This window comes from Mastomys coucha, unplaced genomic scaffold (assembly GCF_008632895.1).
Source record: "Mastomys coucha isolate ucsf_1 unplaced genomic scaffold, UCSF_Mcou_1 pScaffold1, whole genome shotgun sequence".
Lineage (NCBI taxonomy): Eukaryota > Metazoa > Chordata > Mammalia > Rodentia > Muridae > Mastomys > Mastomys coucha.
The window spans coordinates 79745700-79763694 of record NW_022196891.1 but is presented as its reverse complement, the minus strand read 5'-3'; the positions used below and the strand labels follow the sequence as shown (position 1 = coordinate 79763694).

General features: G+C 47.2%; 1 protein-coding gene across 1 annotated transcript; it reads left to right on the top strand.

Moving 5' to 3' along the window:
* Positions 1 to 13449: 13449 nt before the first annotated feature.
* Positions 13450 to 15534, top strand: Ccdc185 (coiled-coil domain containing 185). Its single transcript, XM_031342993.1, has one exon. The coding sequence runs from the start codon at positions 13548 to 13550 to the stop codon at positions 15390 to 15392; it is 1845 nt and encodes a 614-aa protein (XP_031198853.1). The 5' UTR covers positions 13450 to 13547; the 3' UTR covers positions 15393 to 15534.
* The last annotated feature ends 2461 nt before the right edge of the window (positions 15535 to 17995 follow it).

Sequence of the window (17995 nt, the reverse complement as noted above, 5' to 3'; positions counted from 1 at the left end):
AAGTTGACAAAGCTATAACAGAACCAAGATCGTCCCTTCCTGAAACCTTGCCCGTGGTTCCGCCTCTCCTTCCTTTCTGGGCCCCCACGGCTAAGCCAAATTCTCCTTCTTTAAGACGAACTTTCAAGGGGCTGGAGAGATGACTCACTCCATGGCTAAGACCTCTTGCTGTTCTTCAGATGATGCGGGTTCAGTTCCCAGCCCCCTACATGGTGGTTCACAACCCTCTGCAATGGGATCAGATACCCTCCTCTGGTGTGTCTGAAGATAATGACAGTGTACTCATATACATACAATAAATAAATATTTTTTTTTAAAAAATGGAAAAGAGCATTTCATTCGATCGGAAATAGCATCAGGTTCCTTTGCCTCTGTCTTCTGCAGATTCTGTAACCACTTTCCTTTATGCGATGGTTTCTAGACTCCATGCTCGCTTGTCATCAAACTAGAGCTAGCTGATCTCCCATCACCCACCCAGATCCAGCACTGAGAAAGGGGGCATATGGTCACTCTAGGCTCTCTCCTCAGGGCAGGATAGGACTGGGCATTCCCATCATTCCGGCTCACAGAGTGAAGCTGTGGGAGGATGGCTGCAGCACAATATGTCAGCTTCCTATAGTGTGTTTTATTTTTTCCATAGCTTCCAAAAAAAATACCCTGCACTTGATAGCCTATACAACAGGAATTCAAGCTGTCCCGGTTCTGGGGACTGCATAGCCAAAGTGAAAGTGTTGGCATGGGTGCGGCTGACAGTCTTCTCCTGTGGGTTCGTGTCATGTGGGCATTCCTCTGGGGTGCCTGGGACAATCCTAATGGCCTCGTTTAGACTAATTGCCTCTTTAAAGGCCTTGTCTCCAAAAATAGTCATATTCTGAGGCGCTGGAATCTCAGAAACAAGCGATCTAGGATATAATTGCATATACACTTTCTCCAGAAAAGGAAGTCAGGAGAGATGGCGCGCAGGAGATAACAGGACTTACTTCCTACCAAGTGAGGGGGAAACTTACTTCCTTTGTCTTTCTCACCCATACAGGAGCTCACTACCAACTGCAGAAAAAGGCAAAGGTTTCCAGACTCAATGTAGACTTCTTGAGGTGTTAGGCAGACTCGGAAGTAGTCATGAAAAGTCACGAGAATTCATCCTCTGCTTTCTGCTGCTATATCTAAATGCCACAGCCAGGTAGTTTATAAATAATGGAAATTTTTCTTGGTGCATATCCTGGAGACTAGGTAGTTCAAGATCAAGAACTGCCTCTGGCAAGGGTCTTCTTACTACATTGGAACATGGCAGAAGATAGCATGTGGCTAGAAAGACATGCACGGGGGTGGGGGGGCACGGACAGAGACTGACAGTCAGAGTGGACCCACTCTCAGAGCAGCAACAGTTTCCATGGCTGCAGAGATGGACAAAACAGTTGACTTAGGCACGCACCATTCCTACCTCCTCTCTCCATACAAGGCATACTCACTGAGTTGACAAGGGGCATGTTTTTGTTGTCACGCTAGGTACGGAGACCACAAAAACACGCAATGTCCAACAAGTTTATAATCTATGGGAAGGTTTAAAAATGAATAAACAAAGTAGTCAAAGCTAAGATTGGTAAGTACAAATGAGAAGGTGCTCTGGGACAGGATCCTGGAGGTGACCTCAATATATGATGTGAGGACAGACGTCTGGGTGGATTCGAAGAGAATCAAAGGGTTCAAACAAGTTTCTTGGGCAGATGGGATAGCCTAGGCAGCAACCAGACAGGAAAGGTTAGGAAGAGACCAAAGACAGAGGGAAATGTCAAACGGTACATTTGACACACCTAGAACCATGCCAAGAGGATCATGGGAAACCATGCAGGCAAGCTTAGCTTTGGCCTGAAGATAAAGAGACAAGACTAGGAAGGAGTGGACACTTCAGAGAGCTCTCCGCTCCCCAGGAAAGGTGTTCAAGATCTCTGATACTTTGAAGAATGTCAATTACAGAAGTCCCTGAGGTGCTGCTGTGGATCAGAGATACATTTGCGAACATAGCAAATGTTTGATGTAGATGCAGGGAAAACAAATGCCCACCTTCTACCTCTAAGAATACGAACTGCATATGGATTAACCATGACTTTGGTTTTCTGTAATCTGACTCATTTTTTAAGAGTCAAAGATGGCGAAATACGCCACAGTATCACTTTGTAGGTGAGAGGCAGAATTCTTTGCTACTTAATTGCTCCTTCCAGGTAGGACCACACAGTGATTGTGCCTGGGATAGAATAACAGAAGGTAGAGCTGCAAGGCTACATGGGTGAAGTTCCACTTCACAGGCCTTCTGTGGATTGGTTAATATGAATTTTTTTGGATGGCTTAGAGCATAGGGGTTTCCTTGATTGGTGTCTTATATTAGGGTGGTTGGGGAAGATCTACAATGAATCCATATGCTAGCACAAAAAGTAACATAGTTGAGGAATGGAGCATCAATCAAGTATTGGAAGAAGAAGAAGAAGAAGAAGGAGGAGGAGGAAGAGGAGGAGGAGGAGGGGGAGGAAAGAGGAGGGGAAGGAGGAGGAGGAAGAGAAGAAGAAGAAGAAGAAGAAGAAGAAGAAGAAGAAGAAGAAGAAGAAGAAGAAGAAAAAGAAGAAGAAGAAGGAGGAGGAGGAGGAGGTGGAGGAGGAAGAGGAAGAGGAGGAGGAGGAAAGGAGGGGGAGGGGTGGGGGAGGGGGAGGAGGAGGAGGAAGAGGAGGAGAAGAAGAAGAAGAAGAAGAAGAAGAAGAAGAAGAAGAAGAAGAAGAAGAAGAAGAAGAAGAAGAAGAAGAAGAAGGAAGAAAGAAAAGAAGGAGGAGGACAAGGAGGAGGACAAGGAGGAGAACTAGGAGAAGGACAAGGAGCAGAAGGGAAGAAAAAAGAATGGAAGAAGGGAAGAAAGGAAGGAAAGAAGGAAGGAAGGAAGGATGACCACCAGCTTCTCACCAGAGGCTCAAATCTGGACAACACATTAACAGTGCATAATTAATTTACACATATATTAATTTATTCATTACACACACATTTTTTTTAAACATCAGCCCATGGGAAAGGAGAGCAAAGTGTATGAGGGCCAGACCTGAAAGCCCACATCCATTCTGCCCAGATTCCATTAGCCAGGATAATGTCACAGTAGCCATTTAGTCGAATGGCCTTGCTGATATGCAAAGGAAACTGGGAAATGTAGTCTAGGGCAATTGTTCTGCGTGCAGAAAAGGAGAACCAGCAGGCTTAAATAAATCTACACTCACAGGGCGCCCCATCCACATGCATCCACGTACACACACATACAGGCTTACACGGAAAGCCCCTTGAGGGCTGTGATGTCCTCTTGCCTTTGATGCTTTTCTTAGCAACCAGTTCTGCATCCAACGTGGTTCTTAATGGACAGGCATCTCACTAAAACAAGCCTTGGGTAATTTCAGTGTGCAAAGATGGTTGGCACTTCAGGACCTGGCATAAATGTCTGATGCTTAGAACATCATTTCAGTCCGTTGAATTTAATCACCATCGTGGGTTGGGGGAGGAGACCAGCAACGGAAATAATGCCTACACCTTCAGCTTCTTATTGAATTTGGAATTAGGTAAATATTTTTAATAACATTAAACTTTGGCCTCTATGTAGCGATGTTTGGTCCTTGGAGAAAATCAAACAGGTGCTGCTAATGAGCTGTTTTAGCATGGTCACCACCTCTGGTCAAATTTTCCACTTCGGTTGGCTACCAGGTAAAGGTGAGCCAGTGCTTTCAGATGCACTCCCGGTGGTAGCTAATTACATTAAAATGTTGTTTTCCTGACCTTTTCCTTTAGTGGTTTCTTTTTTGTAGTCGCCCTGATTTTTCTCCCTTGGTTTCTTAGATTCTTCCCTTTAAAGCCATTGCCAGCATGGCAAGAGCAGTGTCCTTAAGATGTCAAGGGAAAACGTGAGAAGGACCAAAACCTCCACTCTGGAACTTAACGTTCACCTGGCATTTAGCAGTGCCTAGAAGATGCTCAGCTGCACATAAGCCCATGTAGGAGATGCTCAGCCCCAATCAAGCCCATAGAAACACAGAGGCATCAACCCAGCCTCCCAGAATCTCACAGCTAAAAAACCCGGGCTACTTTTAAAAAAATTTTTTTTTTTAATGTATGAAATTTTTTGTTTACCCCTAGCATATAGGCATTAAGTGATATATCCTATATCCTAGGCCCTGTTCTAAGGTGAAAAGTGCAGAATCGATCAAATGAAAAATCCTTATTCATCTAAAGTTTGCATTCAAGTGGCAGGAGATAAGCAATAGAGTTTATCCTCCATCCGCATCCCTCCAACCCAGAAGTGATTTCTCTTAGTGGTGAAGTTTCCTGTGAGCTTATTTTCTTTCTTTTGACCATGCTACAATGTACCAGAAGACATAGGCAAGATGACAAAGAGCAAGGATGACCTCTTGTTCTTTGTATTCACCACAGGGGCCTTGGACGGTGCTGATAAATGCTTTTGTGACCTCATGGGATGAATGGATGTCTTCACAGAGACGCAATCCGGTCTTGAGGAAGCCGAACGCTTTTTTCCATTCACAAGAGATGACAAAGCATCCAGAAGCCCAAGAGAGCTAATGTGATGCTCCTTAGCTCTGCCTTCTTCCTCTTCACGTGGGACCGGGGTGGAAGGGCGCAGAAGTGCCCTTGCTTACCATTGTACATCATATTGGAACAAAATTTAATTCTATGAGGACCACACATTATAAGACATAGAACATGTCAAGGCGTAGTTGGGAAATTATGGTGCTGTTATTGTACCTGGAAAGAGTGTGTGTATTGGGCCATGGATGGCTGTTTGGGCTACTGTCTTAGTCAGGGTTTCTTATTCCTGCACAAAACATCATGACCAAGAAGCAAGCTAGGGAAGAAAGGGTTTATTCAGCTTACACTTCCACACTGCTGTTCATCACCAAAGGAAGTCAGGACTGGAACTCAAGCAGGTCAGGAAGCAGGAGCTGATGCAGAGGCCATGGGAGTGGGGGTAATGTTACTGGCTTGCTTCCCCTTGCTTACTCAGCTTGCTTTCTTATAGAACCCAGGATTACCAGCCCAGGGATGCCCCCCCACACACACACACAATGGGCCCTCCCACCCTTGATCACTTATTGAGAAAATGCCTTACACCTCATGGAGGCATTTCCTCAAGGGAGGCTCCTTTCTCTGTGATAACTTCAGCTCGTGTCAAGTGGACACACAAAACCAGCCAGTACACTGACCAAGAGGAATTTGAACTTTGTTCAAAAGACAATAGGGAGCCATGTCAAATAAATGAAGGTGAGGATTGGCAGAAGCCACCAGATTTCAACTCCGAAATATCAGTCTCAACCCAAACTAGTCATAAACAAACGACCTAAACAGATAATTTGAGAGAAACATGACCATTTTTAATGTAACCATGGTAAGAAAGTTGTACTTCACTTTGCCCTCTGGTACCACCATGCACCCATATAGAAGCAAGCATCTAACAAATCAACACCCACCTCTACCACAGGGGAGTTACACATTTCTTATTCTAGTCTAGTACACTTCAGATTAAAAACGCAAGTCAAAACTCACTAAGCCTGTTTTGCTGGCTGTTCAAGCATCTGGACTGGAGATTTAAAAAGGCAATGTGTGTGTGTGTGTCAGCTAACAGCGAAGATGCTGATCATAGGGGTGACAGCCACACACGGTGGTAAGCACCGAAGCTAGCCAGAGTCCTACACTTGGCAAGTGTAATTCTGCGTCCTCTCGTTCAGAACCGCCTTATTCCCTCTAGAATCAGTGTCGAACTTTTAGATGACGACAGTTGGCCAACTTAAAGAGTTCGGGTTTCTTGCCGAGGCTTCGTGTAGCCAGGAGACGGTAGAGCTTTCATTTATGTTCGTGTGTTTAAAGTAATAGTTCTCAGGGCTCACATTTTTTTGAGTTCTACGGTCCAGATGGGGGCCACTCTCCACAGATGCCTAATCTGATTTTAATTATTTAAAACTAAACGTCCATGCCCTCAGTCTTGCTAGCGTCATCTTGTACACCATAGCCACAGGTGGCTGGCTAGTGGCCTCCTTATGGGACAGCTGAAGACACAGAGCGTTTTCCTTCCTGCAGAACACTCTGCCGGGCAGATGCGCTCTGGAGTAAGAAGAGCATCAAGTGTCCTGGAGAGCAGAAGTCACCACAGCATGCGTGTCCTGTGGCAGGAAGCCAGATGGCGGAGAGTTCTTATACCCGTTAGTTGTGTGTGTCAACTTGACACAGGCTGGAGTTATCACAGAGAAAGGAGCTTCAGCCAAGAAAACGCCTCCATGAGATCCAGCTGGAAGGCATTTTCTCAGTTGGTGACAAAGGGAAGAGGGCCCCTTGTGGGTGGTGTCTTCACTGGGTTGGTAGTCTTGGGTTCTATAAGACAGCAGGCTGAGCAAGCCAGGGGAAGCAAGCCAGTAAGGAACATCCCTCCCTGGCCTCTGCATCAGCTCCTGCTTCCTGACCTGCTTGAGTTCCAGTCCTGACTTCCTTTGGTGATGAATGGCAGTGTGGAAGTGTAAGCTGAATAAACCCTTTCCTCCCCATCTTGCTTCTTGGTCATGATGTTTTGTGCAGGAATAGACACCCTGACTAAGACAGGTATTAACATGGAGACTACAGAACAGGATTGTAGCTTGGGGAGAGGAGTCAGCAGAAGAATCAGAGGCGTGGCTTTGGCAGGAGGTGGAACAATTTCCACCATGGGTCATAAAGGAAGAAGATGGAGGCCCAGAAGTGTACCGCTGCTTGGGGAAGTGTCTCTCAGGGTGTGTGTGCTGAAGGCTTGGTCACTGCCTCTGGACACTACAGGGAGCCGGTGGGACCTTTAGGAATGGAGCCTAGTGGGAGAAAGTTAAGTCCCCCAGGCCATGACCGTGAGGGTTATACTGGGATGTGGACTCTTTGTTCTTCTCTGCTTCCCCTTTGCTGGGAGGCAAGCAGTCTCCCTCACCCTGGGTGTGCTCCCTGTGTGGTGGACTCCCTCACCCACAGCCCCAGAACAATGGGCCAACTGTGACACCTCCAAAATGATGAATCCAACCTTTTCCTCCTTTTAACTTATTATCTCAGTTACTTTCTTACAGAAACAGAGAGCAAACCAGAAGGGGTTCACTCAAGAGAGCCATTGACTTCCATTTTTCACAAATGCAATAGGTCAGAATTAAAAAAAAGGGGGGAATGACTATTGAATGAATGATTTTCAGGGCTTGAGTCAGAAGGGAGAGACTGAAATTCGCCATGGCCGTTGTACAGATGCAACAGAAACGAGAGGCCCACTAGGAAAGGCTTAATAGTGATGAGACACACTTACTCCACTCAAATGTTTATCAAGGGCCCCCCAGTGTGCCTGCCCCTGGAGATGTGTGGTAGAGACAATGGGAAATGAGATGCAGTCTCCCTTGGGACTTGCTGCAGGAGGACTTGGTTAATCAGGAGTTCCCCGAAAGCTCCAGGTGTGGGTCTGCTGTGGTCACAGATCACAAAAAGAGAAGCTCTGGTTCCCTAAGGGAGCCATGAAGCTGCACAGTGGGGTCTTTACTCGGCAAGGAAGGGCAGGGAGGGACACCACTCCACATGGAGTAGAAGGCAAGTGACTGCTTTATCCAGCTGTGGCTGTGGCAGGTGCACAAAGGTGGCTTTGTATAGCTCCTGCGGACAGAAGTGATTCCTGAGTACACAGAGGCCACCCACGCTTGCTGGAGTTCTCCGACCCTGCACATAGGTAGCTTTGAGTAGACAAGAGCACCGTGCCCTGCCTTCTGTAAACCTTAATTGAATAAGCCTGCTCGGGGCAGCGGCTGGGATTTCGGTGGGCTGAGGGGTCCCTGCCCTACGGACAATGGCAGCCAAGGATTGACAGTGGCCCATACACTGTAACACACACAGAGTCCCCAACCCAGCAGTGCTATCTACCCTCTCTCCGGCCTTCTGAGAAAACAAAGGCTCTTAAAAGTCAAAAGCGCAGCTCAACTTTAGCAAGACAGGAAAAAATATAGAGCTATGAAAGACTTACACTGTTTAAACATCTCAACCAGATCCACGATTATTAAAGAAAATGTATTCAACAAAGGGCCATTGTATTGGGTGAGCCATTAAGGTTGTAGCATCCTAAGCCTCAGATGGTGCTTTAAAGCAAGTGACTATCACATAGAAATTTTGGTTTCTATGTCTCTGATGAGTAACTTGTTGACTGGAGCATTTTGTGCCCTTCAATCTCCCACTCCCAGGGAATGCAGCTCACCCTTGGCTCTGAACATACTTTAGAGTTCTCTCTAAAGTTCTCTTCGTGAGAATTGATTAGCATCTCTCAAGCTTATAGTTTGATTCGGGTTACGAGTGTGAAAAGAATTAAAATCTTAGGCTGCAGCAAAACCACAAGTATTTAAAATCTTCTCAGCTCTGGTCCACACATTTGACTGCCTAGAAGAGAGTTGCGTTAGCTTATAAGATCTGGCTGTGGAAGGCTGCATCCTGGGGGGTGCTAAGTTAGGTGTGAGATCCCAGATTCCAGTTCTGGAACCTCTCTGCCCAGTACCAGCTTCATGAATGCCAGAATTCTCCCTTGGTGCCTCCAGAAACAGCAGGCCCTGCTCGGCTTTGCCATGGTCAAGTTTGCACATAAAAGCACTCACAGGCGTGTTCCAGCACATGCTCAGAGCGTGTCAGCCATCATTGTTACATACATAACCTCTCATCCACTTGGAATATTTGCGCTGTGATTGTTTCCATGGCAACTTAATTTGCCTATTTCCAGGTTTTTAACCCACTATTTTCTTTTCTTCTTCATTTTTTTAAAAGTGAGGGACGGGGAGGGGAGAAGATGTTTACAGGCTAGAATGCTCATGCTTAGCACTCTATTAGCATAAATACATTCTAACTTGGTTCTTATTTATCTCGCTGTAATGTTGGTTTGTTTGTTCGTTCGTTCATTCTGCTTCCCTTGTCTTTGGTAAGACCACTGTACATTGAAGGCACATATAGAGCCTAGCCCAGGCCTGAGGCTTTAGAAGTTCTTACTTGGCATCATTTGTTGGTATTTTGTGTTTTCTTACATGGTAAGGAAACTGTGAAGATGGGGCATAAAAGACCCTAAATCCCATGATATTAAAAGTATACCATAAAGCTGAATTTTGGAAATTATACTTTCTTGCACCATCCAGGGATTAACAACAAACAAAACAAAAACCCTTCTAACCTAAATAGTATCCTGCTTGAAAGGGTGACCTCAGGGACTGGGGAGATGGCTCAGTCAGGAAAGCACTTGCCTTGGAGGTGTGAGGGGTGCTGTTATTCCAGTAATGGAGAAAGGAGAGCTGGAGCCAGGTGAATCCATGGAAGCTCGAAGATCAGCTAGCCTGGCCTAGCTGACCACATTTCAAGCCAGGAATAGACCCTGCCTCATATGAAAGATGGAAGACACCCGAGGGCCAATATCCAATCTTGTTCTCTAATCTTCACGTGGTGTGTGTGTGTGTGTGTGTGTGTGTGTGTGTGTGTGTGTGAGTGTGTGCTTTCAAAGCAGTAGATTTATATAAAATAAAAATTACCTGTGTGCTGAAAGCCTTCATTTACAGCCTGAGCACAGGGAAGTTTTCATTACTTAGAGCAACAGAAACAAATCAGGATGGAGAGAGGTTGATCAATGGGTAACAGTCACGTGACCACAGGCACTCCAGAGCTATGCACAGGAGGTGACCATAGATAACAGTTGTATACACTACATGTCAGAAAGGGACACAAAGGGACTTCACAAGTTCCACAATAGAGGAATGAAAAATGTTTGAGGAGACAGCTTTGTTTATTCTGATCTAAATATCTTACAGTGCAGGAATATATCAAAATATTACACAGCATCCCATGAATTTGTAATATTTATGTCAGTTAAAATAAACTTAAATAATCTCTTTCACACAAAGTAATCATACCATAATGCATATTACATCTCCATATATGTACATTTAAATCTCCTAGAATTCATATCAGAACAAGTATAAGAAGCATAAAATTAATTTTGATAATATATTGCATTTAGTCTGATGGGCTTAAAATATGATTTAAAATGTAGTCAAATGTAAAATAAGAAGCATTGGTAGATTTTGCTATTCTTCCTGTTTCATTTTTAGAATCCAATGTGTACTTTGTTTATATTTGGTTGCATTTCATTTCACGATTTCTTTCTGCTTATGTGTGTATACTAAGTGTGTACCAGTGGAGGTCAGAAGGGGACGTTTCCCTGTGAGCTGCCCGCCATAGGCTCTAAGAACAACTCTCAGGTCCTCAGCAAGAACAACAGTGCTCTTAACTGCTGGGCCATCTCTCCAGCCCCCAGTGTGTATTTTATATTTAAGCACACGTCAATTTGAACAATCCATGTTAAAGTGCCCGGACCACATGCGACTTTGTGATTTCTCCCCTTTGACTCATCCAAGCATTAGGAACAATGCAGAGAGAGACAGAGAAAAAGACACAGAGACAATGGAGATGGGGGGAGGGAGAGAGAGAGAGGGAGAGGGAGAGGAAGGAAGAGAGAGAGGGGGAAAGGGAGAGGGAGAGGGGGAGAGAGAGAGAGAGAGAGAGAGAGAGAGAGAGAGAGAGAGAGAGGGAGAGAGGGAGGGAGAGAGAGAGAGGAATGGAGAGAAAGAGAATGTTTCAAACTCCCTCAGCAACCAGAAGCACACAGAACCTGTAGGTTCAGTTGAATTGTGGGGTCAGAGCACATTTTTCAATCCTCCAACAAACTCAGAAGGAGGGCCCAGGTCTTCATTTGGCAGAAGGACACACAATGCAGTCCGTTGAGGATTTTGTTGCCAAATAAAAAGGAGACTGACTGTTCTCAGCATCCAGGGGATGCTCGGCAGCTTAGCATTCACAAAACATCTCTTTCATGTGCTCCTGGGAGCCCTGACTTGACTTGCAAGCTGGGACCTTCCAAGGAGTCCTACTGGGATATGGAGATGCAGGTGTGGCCTGCTCTAAGGCTCAGCTTGCTCTCCCCAGGCCCCTCAGAAAGCTTTCTCTCTGTGTTTCACCAGTAAGTCTCAGACATTGTTCCCCCGGTTCTGTGCTGCATTGGCTAGTCAGTCACCCAGGATTAACTGTGAAAGAGAGACCTTCCCTCAGAGAGGGCGTGGCTGAGCCTTCCTCCGGATGAGCCAGATAAAAAGAAGCCCAAGAAAAAAGCAATCTTGCTCTGTGGCCTTTGCTTCTCAGTGGTTCTATGTGCTGCCCTGACCTTCACATGTACACTGCAGCACACTCAAGTGCACAAACACACGCATAGACACCGTGGCCTGCTATGATTTTAGTACTCAGCTTTATATTTGTTATCACACGTATTTGTGTGTGCGCACGTGTGCTTGAGTGTGCCACAGGTGTGCATGTGAGGTCAGAGCACAAGCTGTGAGAGTTGCCTGGTTCTATCGTGTGGGTCCCAGGGATTAGACTCCTATAAGGCTTGACAGAAAGTATCTTCACCCACTGAGGGCCACCTCTTATAAAGGCCATTTAGTGTGAAGCGACTACGGGCATTCTAAGTTAGAAGTCCTGAGTAGCCTTGGCTGGCTCCCTCACATAGTCTTTAAGCTTTCAAGCACGTCAAAGCTTTTGGCTTTGTGGCACAATGTTGTCATCTACAAAGTTCATCCTTGAGAACTGAGTCATGGAGTGCACACACACACACACACACACACACAGAGAGAGAGAGAGAGAGAGAGAGAGAGACAACTTGTACATGTGTGCACACGCACCCTAAACAAAGATTTAAGTAAGTTGGCCATTTTATATTGGACTATATTTATTACTCTTGGAGGGGTAACCTCAAGTATCTTCCAAAAGAATACAACAGAACAATCCAACAGAAAGACATTTTTTACAAGTTGGATCCTGGCACCATAAGCACCAGGCATCCTTGATATTGCCGTGAGATAGACCAGGTACACTCTGACTTGATTGATTGAAGTCACTTTAGTCCTAACCACTAAGTCTCCTACTTCTAACCGGAATCAAGGGAAATCCACTGTTCACGTTGCTCCCTTGGACCACGCATTTGCGGCGAGACCCTACCACATCTCACTTAGCGCCGTCCTGGGCCTGCCTGCCTGCCTGCCTGCCTGCCTGCCTGCCTGCCTGCCGGGCCTTCTGCCTCATAGCATCGTGGAGCCAATTCTCGAAAACTGGAATGAAGTTCTGGAAAAATCGTACCACTGTCTTTTATGGGGGGTCTACCCTCATGGACCAATCATCTGTCAACGGTCCCTGACCCTTAATGTCATCCTGGTGATTTGATTCCAAAGCACGGGTAGTTTGGAGGCATACATTCAGACCGTAGCAACCCGAGATGAGGGAAAACCCAGATTTAGATTGACCCGACAGAACCTGAGAGTCACTTCTCTGGCACTTTCCCCAAATTGTGTTAAAAATTACATTAATCTGGTAAATCTTTTCAGCTAGAAATCTGAGGAAAAACTTGTAAAATAATACACGGAAGTGTTAAAAACTTTAACTGGAGCTTAGTAGGGCACCATTTACTGACTGCATTGTGGTGCCGGGTGTTCCACACACTTCATTTCACCTCACCTTCGCAGTAGCCCAGCTTTTCTACATTTTGGGCTCCTGGGAGTAACATCACACGGCTGAAAGTGGAAGACGGAGAGTCACTTGCCCCTCCTCGAGGAAAAAAAAAAACAACTCACAAAAGTGGGGGAAAAAAAGACTAATGGCCAATAAATCAAATCTTCGAGGAGCTATTTGAAAACAGTGCAGGCAAAATTCATATTTTGATTTTTTTTTTTTTAAAAAGCTGTACTTCACACATTAGAGGAAAATCCGAGTTGCCTGGTCTGTTCTAAAGTTCACAAAGGGAACCGTGAAAGCATCCCTTGGGCTTGCTAAGGCCAGACCAGCATGCTTCAGGGACTGTTGCCTTTCTACACCTTGCTCGCACAGATGAGGATTAGTGAAGTTGGTGAGATTCCGAGCCAGCTAAGGGCACTTGTCTCAAAGCCCACATTTGATCCCTGGGACTCATATGGTGTAAAGAAAGAACCGACTCCAACAAGTTGTCCTGAGCTGTCCACACGTCAGTCATGGCTTCTATTCATCCATCCATACAGACACACATAGAACAAACGTAAAAATAGAAAGATGTGACTCCAACGGACAAGCAAGACCCTTCTTCCTCGACACTGCACTTTGCCCCTTCCTCCCACTACGTTCTGTTTCTAAATTGTTGCCCTGGGCCTGGGGCTCCCACAATCCACTAATTCAGGGACCTGAAACACTGATGCTGTCACGATTCTCGTTTCTAAATACCACCCGTGATTCCTAGACTTCCAGCCAGCTCATCAAAGCCCCGGGCACACTGAGGCCTTTAAAGACCGGATGGCACCAGGATGCATTGTGAAGTGGCAGGAGCGTCACAGGCCACATGGATCGCAGGATCTGAAAGTGGGCTGGGTGTCCGCAGTGGCCCCCTGAAGGTCCGCCGACCTCCGTGTAGACTCTGGGCCAGCCGGGAAGGGAGTATGGCCGGTTTCCATCTCTCCCCACGGTCCTATGGGGAGCTCGGAGAACCCTTGCTAGCTGGAAATCAGGAGTTCAAGGCCCAGCTGGGCAGGCCTGAGCTGTCTCTGAACTCCTGGGCCCAGACTCCCTGCGCCGAGATCGAGACCGAGGTGCCCTGGGTGCACCCAAAGTGTTCTCCCACTGGGCGGTCCCGCCGGCGAGGGTACAACGCCTCGCCACGAGAAAGCCATAGCCTGACACACGTGGCCCGGAGACCCTCGGACCGAGCCAGGAAGCACAGATCCGGCAGCCTCCGTCTGGAAGAAGCCTGCGGGGAGTCACCGACCCAGTCCAGCAGAACCTGGCAGCAACAGCCACAGGATCAGCCCGGCCCGCACTACCTTGCAGCCTGGGGAGATTCGTCCCCGAAGTACCCCGGGGAAGCTTTCAGCCACCCGAGGGCTGGGACTTTGCTTGTAGAAAAGGCACACGCTGGAGACCGGTGGGCAGTGCCGGTGTACAGCCGTGTAGGTCTCTGGTCCCCTTCCTCGGTTCTCACGGACAAGTCCTCGGTGCACTCCCTAGAGTTCTGGAAGCCATCCACCCAGAATAGGAGTAACCACGACCGGACTCAGTCCTTAAACAAGTACAGCCGGCCCTCTGCCTCGTGCAAAGAGAAGAGTAGCCAACACGCTCAGGTCCTCAAAAGCAAGCTCGATGAGGCGGTTATATCTTCCAGGGACCAGAAGATCTTGGCCCTGGTGCTGAGCAGGCTCAAGAAGGCCCAGAGGATGCGAGAGCTGCAGCAACAGGCTGCAGTCGCCTGGGAAGAGCTCAAGCGCTCAGACCAGAAAGTTCACCTGACCCTCGAGAGAGAACGCAAGCTGCTGCTACTGCAGAGCCAGGAACAGTGGCAAGGACAGAGGGAACAGCACAGGCCTCAGAGGGACTACGGCCACGGGCAGCCTCGCCAGGGGTACAAGCAGCAGGGACCACGGCGTGACCGCCAGGAGAAGAGCGTGGTTCAGTCGCAGAACGAAAGTGAGTGGAAGGTGCAAGCTGACAACCCGGAGGAGAACCAAGGCCTGGACCAGATGGTGCAAGCGCAGGCCCAGCATCTCAAACAGTGTCAAGCGCAGAGTCTGCGGGAGCAGGAGAGGGTGCTGCAGAGTGTGCGGGACCTGAACAGGTTGCAACTGCAGAAGAGGCTGGAGGTGGCGGGTCACAAGAGGGAGCTGCATGTGATGGAGAGCCGGAAGAAGGTCCAGGAGAGCAACCTGAGCACGGTTGTCAACTTCCAGGCCCGCAAGGTTCTCATGGACTGCCAGGCTAAGGCGGAGGAGCTCCTCAGGAAGCTGTCCCTGGAGCAGAGTTCCCAGAACTCCCAAGACTTCCAAGAGAGTCCAGTGAAGGAGCGGCGCAGAGAGCAGCCAGGGAAGGCCCAGACTGAGGCAGAGCAGTTCCAGAGAGCGAGATGGCACGCGGAGGAGGCAGAGGAGCTGCTCCAAGTGAGCAAAAGGATGCTGGCAGAGCTGGCTGAAGAGAAAAAGATCAGGCAGGCCAGGAGTCATGCGCACAGGGCCACCAAGGACAGGGCGCAGCGCCTGCAGGAGTTGAACATTCTGCGAGAGAGGAACCATCATATCTTGAAGCTGAAAGCAGAGAAGGAGGAGAAGTGTCACATTGAAGGCATCAAGGAAGCCATCAAGAAGAAGGAACGGAGGTTAGCGCAGATGACCTCAGGGAAGGAGTCCATCTTCCAGGAGTATCAGAAGGGTCCCGCATCCTCCAAGACAAACCGCTGCTTTGACCAGGCGGCAGCAGAGTCCCGGCTGCCCCTGCATCAGCAGGGTGGAGTCTACTGAGAACCCAGGAGGAAGAAGGCACAGCCTGGCAGCCAGACAGAGACATCATCATGCAATTCCGCTTTATAATTCGATTTTAATCGAGCATTGATTTTTAAAAAAAAGAAAAAAAGTATATAAAATAGCTGCATTTTCCTCCCATGAATTAGTTCATTGATTCTCTTGGATGACATAGATGAGGTTGGGGAGAGAGACTGTGAGGGCAAGTAAGAAATCTGTGTGGCTTTGTGGGTTTTGAGGTGCAGTGCCTCCCAAAGACTCTAGAAGCACACATCAAGCAGGAGTTAGAGGAGCCAGAAAAGAATGTACAGTTGGGAATGGGGTTTTATGATGTGACTTGATAAGTCCTGTTCTACTCTACAACTTGAGAGAGGAGAAATATGGAGTATGAAGCCGCAGGAGTCTCCCAGGGGACGAGGCAAAGGTGGGCTGGGAGACTCTCAAAGCAGCTAGAATCCAGACTCTGGCATAGTGAAATCCTTTCTCCAGAGATTGTGGGATACTTTTAAACTTAAAAGCCCATAGTATAGACACTCACTTAATCTAGCATTTGCCATAGACCATCACCCCGTCCTTTTTCTTTCCATGGAATAATGGTCTGTGGTTAAATGCTTTTTTCTTTCTTTCCCTTTCTTTCTTGTTTTTGTAAACGGCTGCATAGTTCCTCTCAGACTGAGGGGTTCTTTGGACATCCCTACTTGTGGGAATAAGAAGTGCTCATAACCCACCAGGACCGTGTCTGCACTGTCCCACCACAGTCATAGCATCTAAGAGCTCAGGGAAACCCAGTTGGCACACACTTGCAATACCCGCCCTATGGGCCAGCCTGGGCTATACCATGAGTTCCAAGACCAACCTGGGCTACACAGTGAGGCCTTATCTTGAAGAGAAATAAGCACTGGCCTATATTTGGCCATTCTTGGAGGAGGCTGCTCCTATCCGGCCATATGCATTCAGATTCTATTGGCATTTTCCTCTTCCCCTCTATTTCCCTTCCGTTTCTTCTGAGGGATCCACGAGATGTCATTCTGTCTACCCACATTGTATCTAATTATCTTAATGAGGCTCTGAGTGAGCGACTAAGCATGACTCAGTAATATGATATGATAGGATGCCATAGGCATCCTATCAGTTTTTCTTGAAAAAAAAAAACCTATTCTTTAAAAAAAAAAAACTTGATGTAGGTTTTAAAAAATTATTCTTGTTGTTATTGTATACATGTGGTGGGGGTACCTGCTACTGTGCCCATGGGAAGGTCAGAGGACGACTTTATGTGGCTTCCTCAGATTTGGCTCATCTTGTCAGGCTTATGTCATGGAGGTGCAAGCACCTTCCGGGCTGTGCCATTCTCTCCAGCCCTATGGTGAAATCTGCATGAACCACAGAAGGGAAAACGCAGTGTCATTAGAGGAGTTATGTCATGTTAGTAACTCCGAAATAGCATCAGACAAAACCAGACCGGGATTCTGCACAGAGGTCAGTGTGGCATCCACTCTGTCTATACCAGGGGGATCAGGGCCTTGTCTCCATCCTCTCTCCTTCTTGTCTTAGGTGCCCCCTCTACCTGCTGTCCTGAAACAGACCTGCTACAGCACCTCATTTCTTCACACACAGGTGCTCACGGAGACCCCAGCTCAAAAATGCAAGCACTCACAGATCGGCACTCAGTTTCCAAAGCTGTACTCTCTTCATGTCCAAGTTAATCCCATGGTCGAGCCATGGTAGCATGCTCTCGGGGTATTCTAGGGTATTCTTGGGTCTTGACATGAGCCTGGAGTTTCCTGTCAGTCTTGGTTTCCTTGTCTATAAAATCGGAAGTGACTCTTACTTCTGAGGCAAGCCTCACAGGGTAAAGGATAATTAGATGAAATCATCCACGCAAGGTGTTTGGCAAAGTAACCCAGAATCTAATACTGTGTAATATAATACTGTGTCCCTTATTATTTTTAATATTGACACGTGCCCCATTGTCACCCCCTCACCACCACAGCTTGACGCCTCCTCACCAGCTGCCTCCTCCCACCATATCTAACTTTGGTCCTTCCTGAACACAGCAGCCACCCATCCATCCTGCTACAAGGAGTGGGGGTGGGGGGCAAGGAGGTTCTCCAGCTTCTCCCAGTCTGCAGCAGTATCTGTTAAGAGTGGAGCAGAGGTCCAAGGCTCCCATCCCCACCCAGTATTAAGGAGGAATACATCTACCTCCTTCAGATGGCAATGGCTAAGTGAGAAAAGGAATTTTTACTCCTGCTCCTCAGTATGAAGCAGTGACGCTATTTATTTCCTTGGCTAATATCAGAGAAAGTCAGATACAGAGGACATTTTAAATAAGGCCCAACTATTTTTTTGTTTGGTTTTAGATTCATGTATATAAGTATGCTGACTTAATGCACAGCAGAAGAGGGCATCAGATCTCACTATAGATGTCTGTGAGCCACTATGTAGTTGCTGGGAATTGAACTTAGGACCTCGAGAAGAGCAGCTGGTGATCTTAACTGCTGATCCATCTTTCCAGTTCCCCAACTAGTCTTTTAACTGAACAAATTGTCTAGGTCTTCATTGAAAGTCACTCTACTAAGAACCAAGAATATCTCAAACTGAAG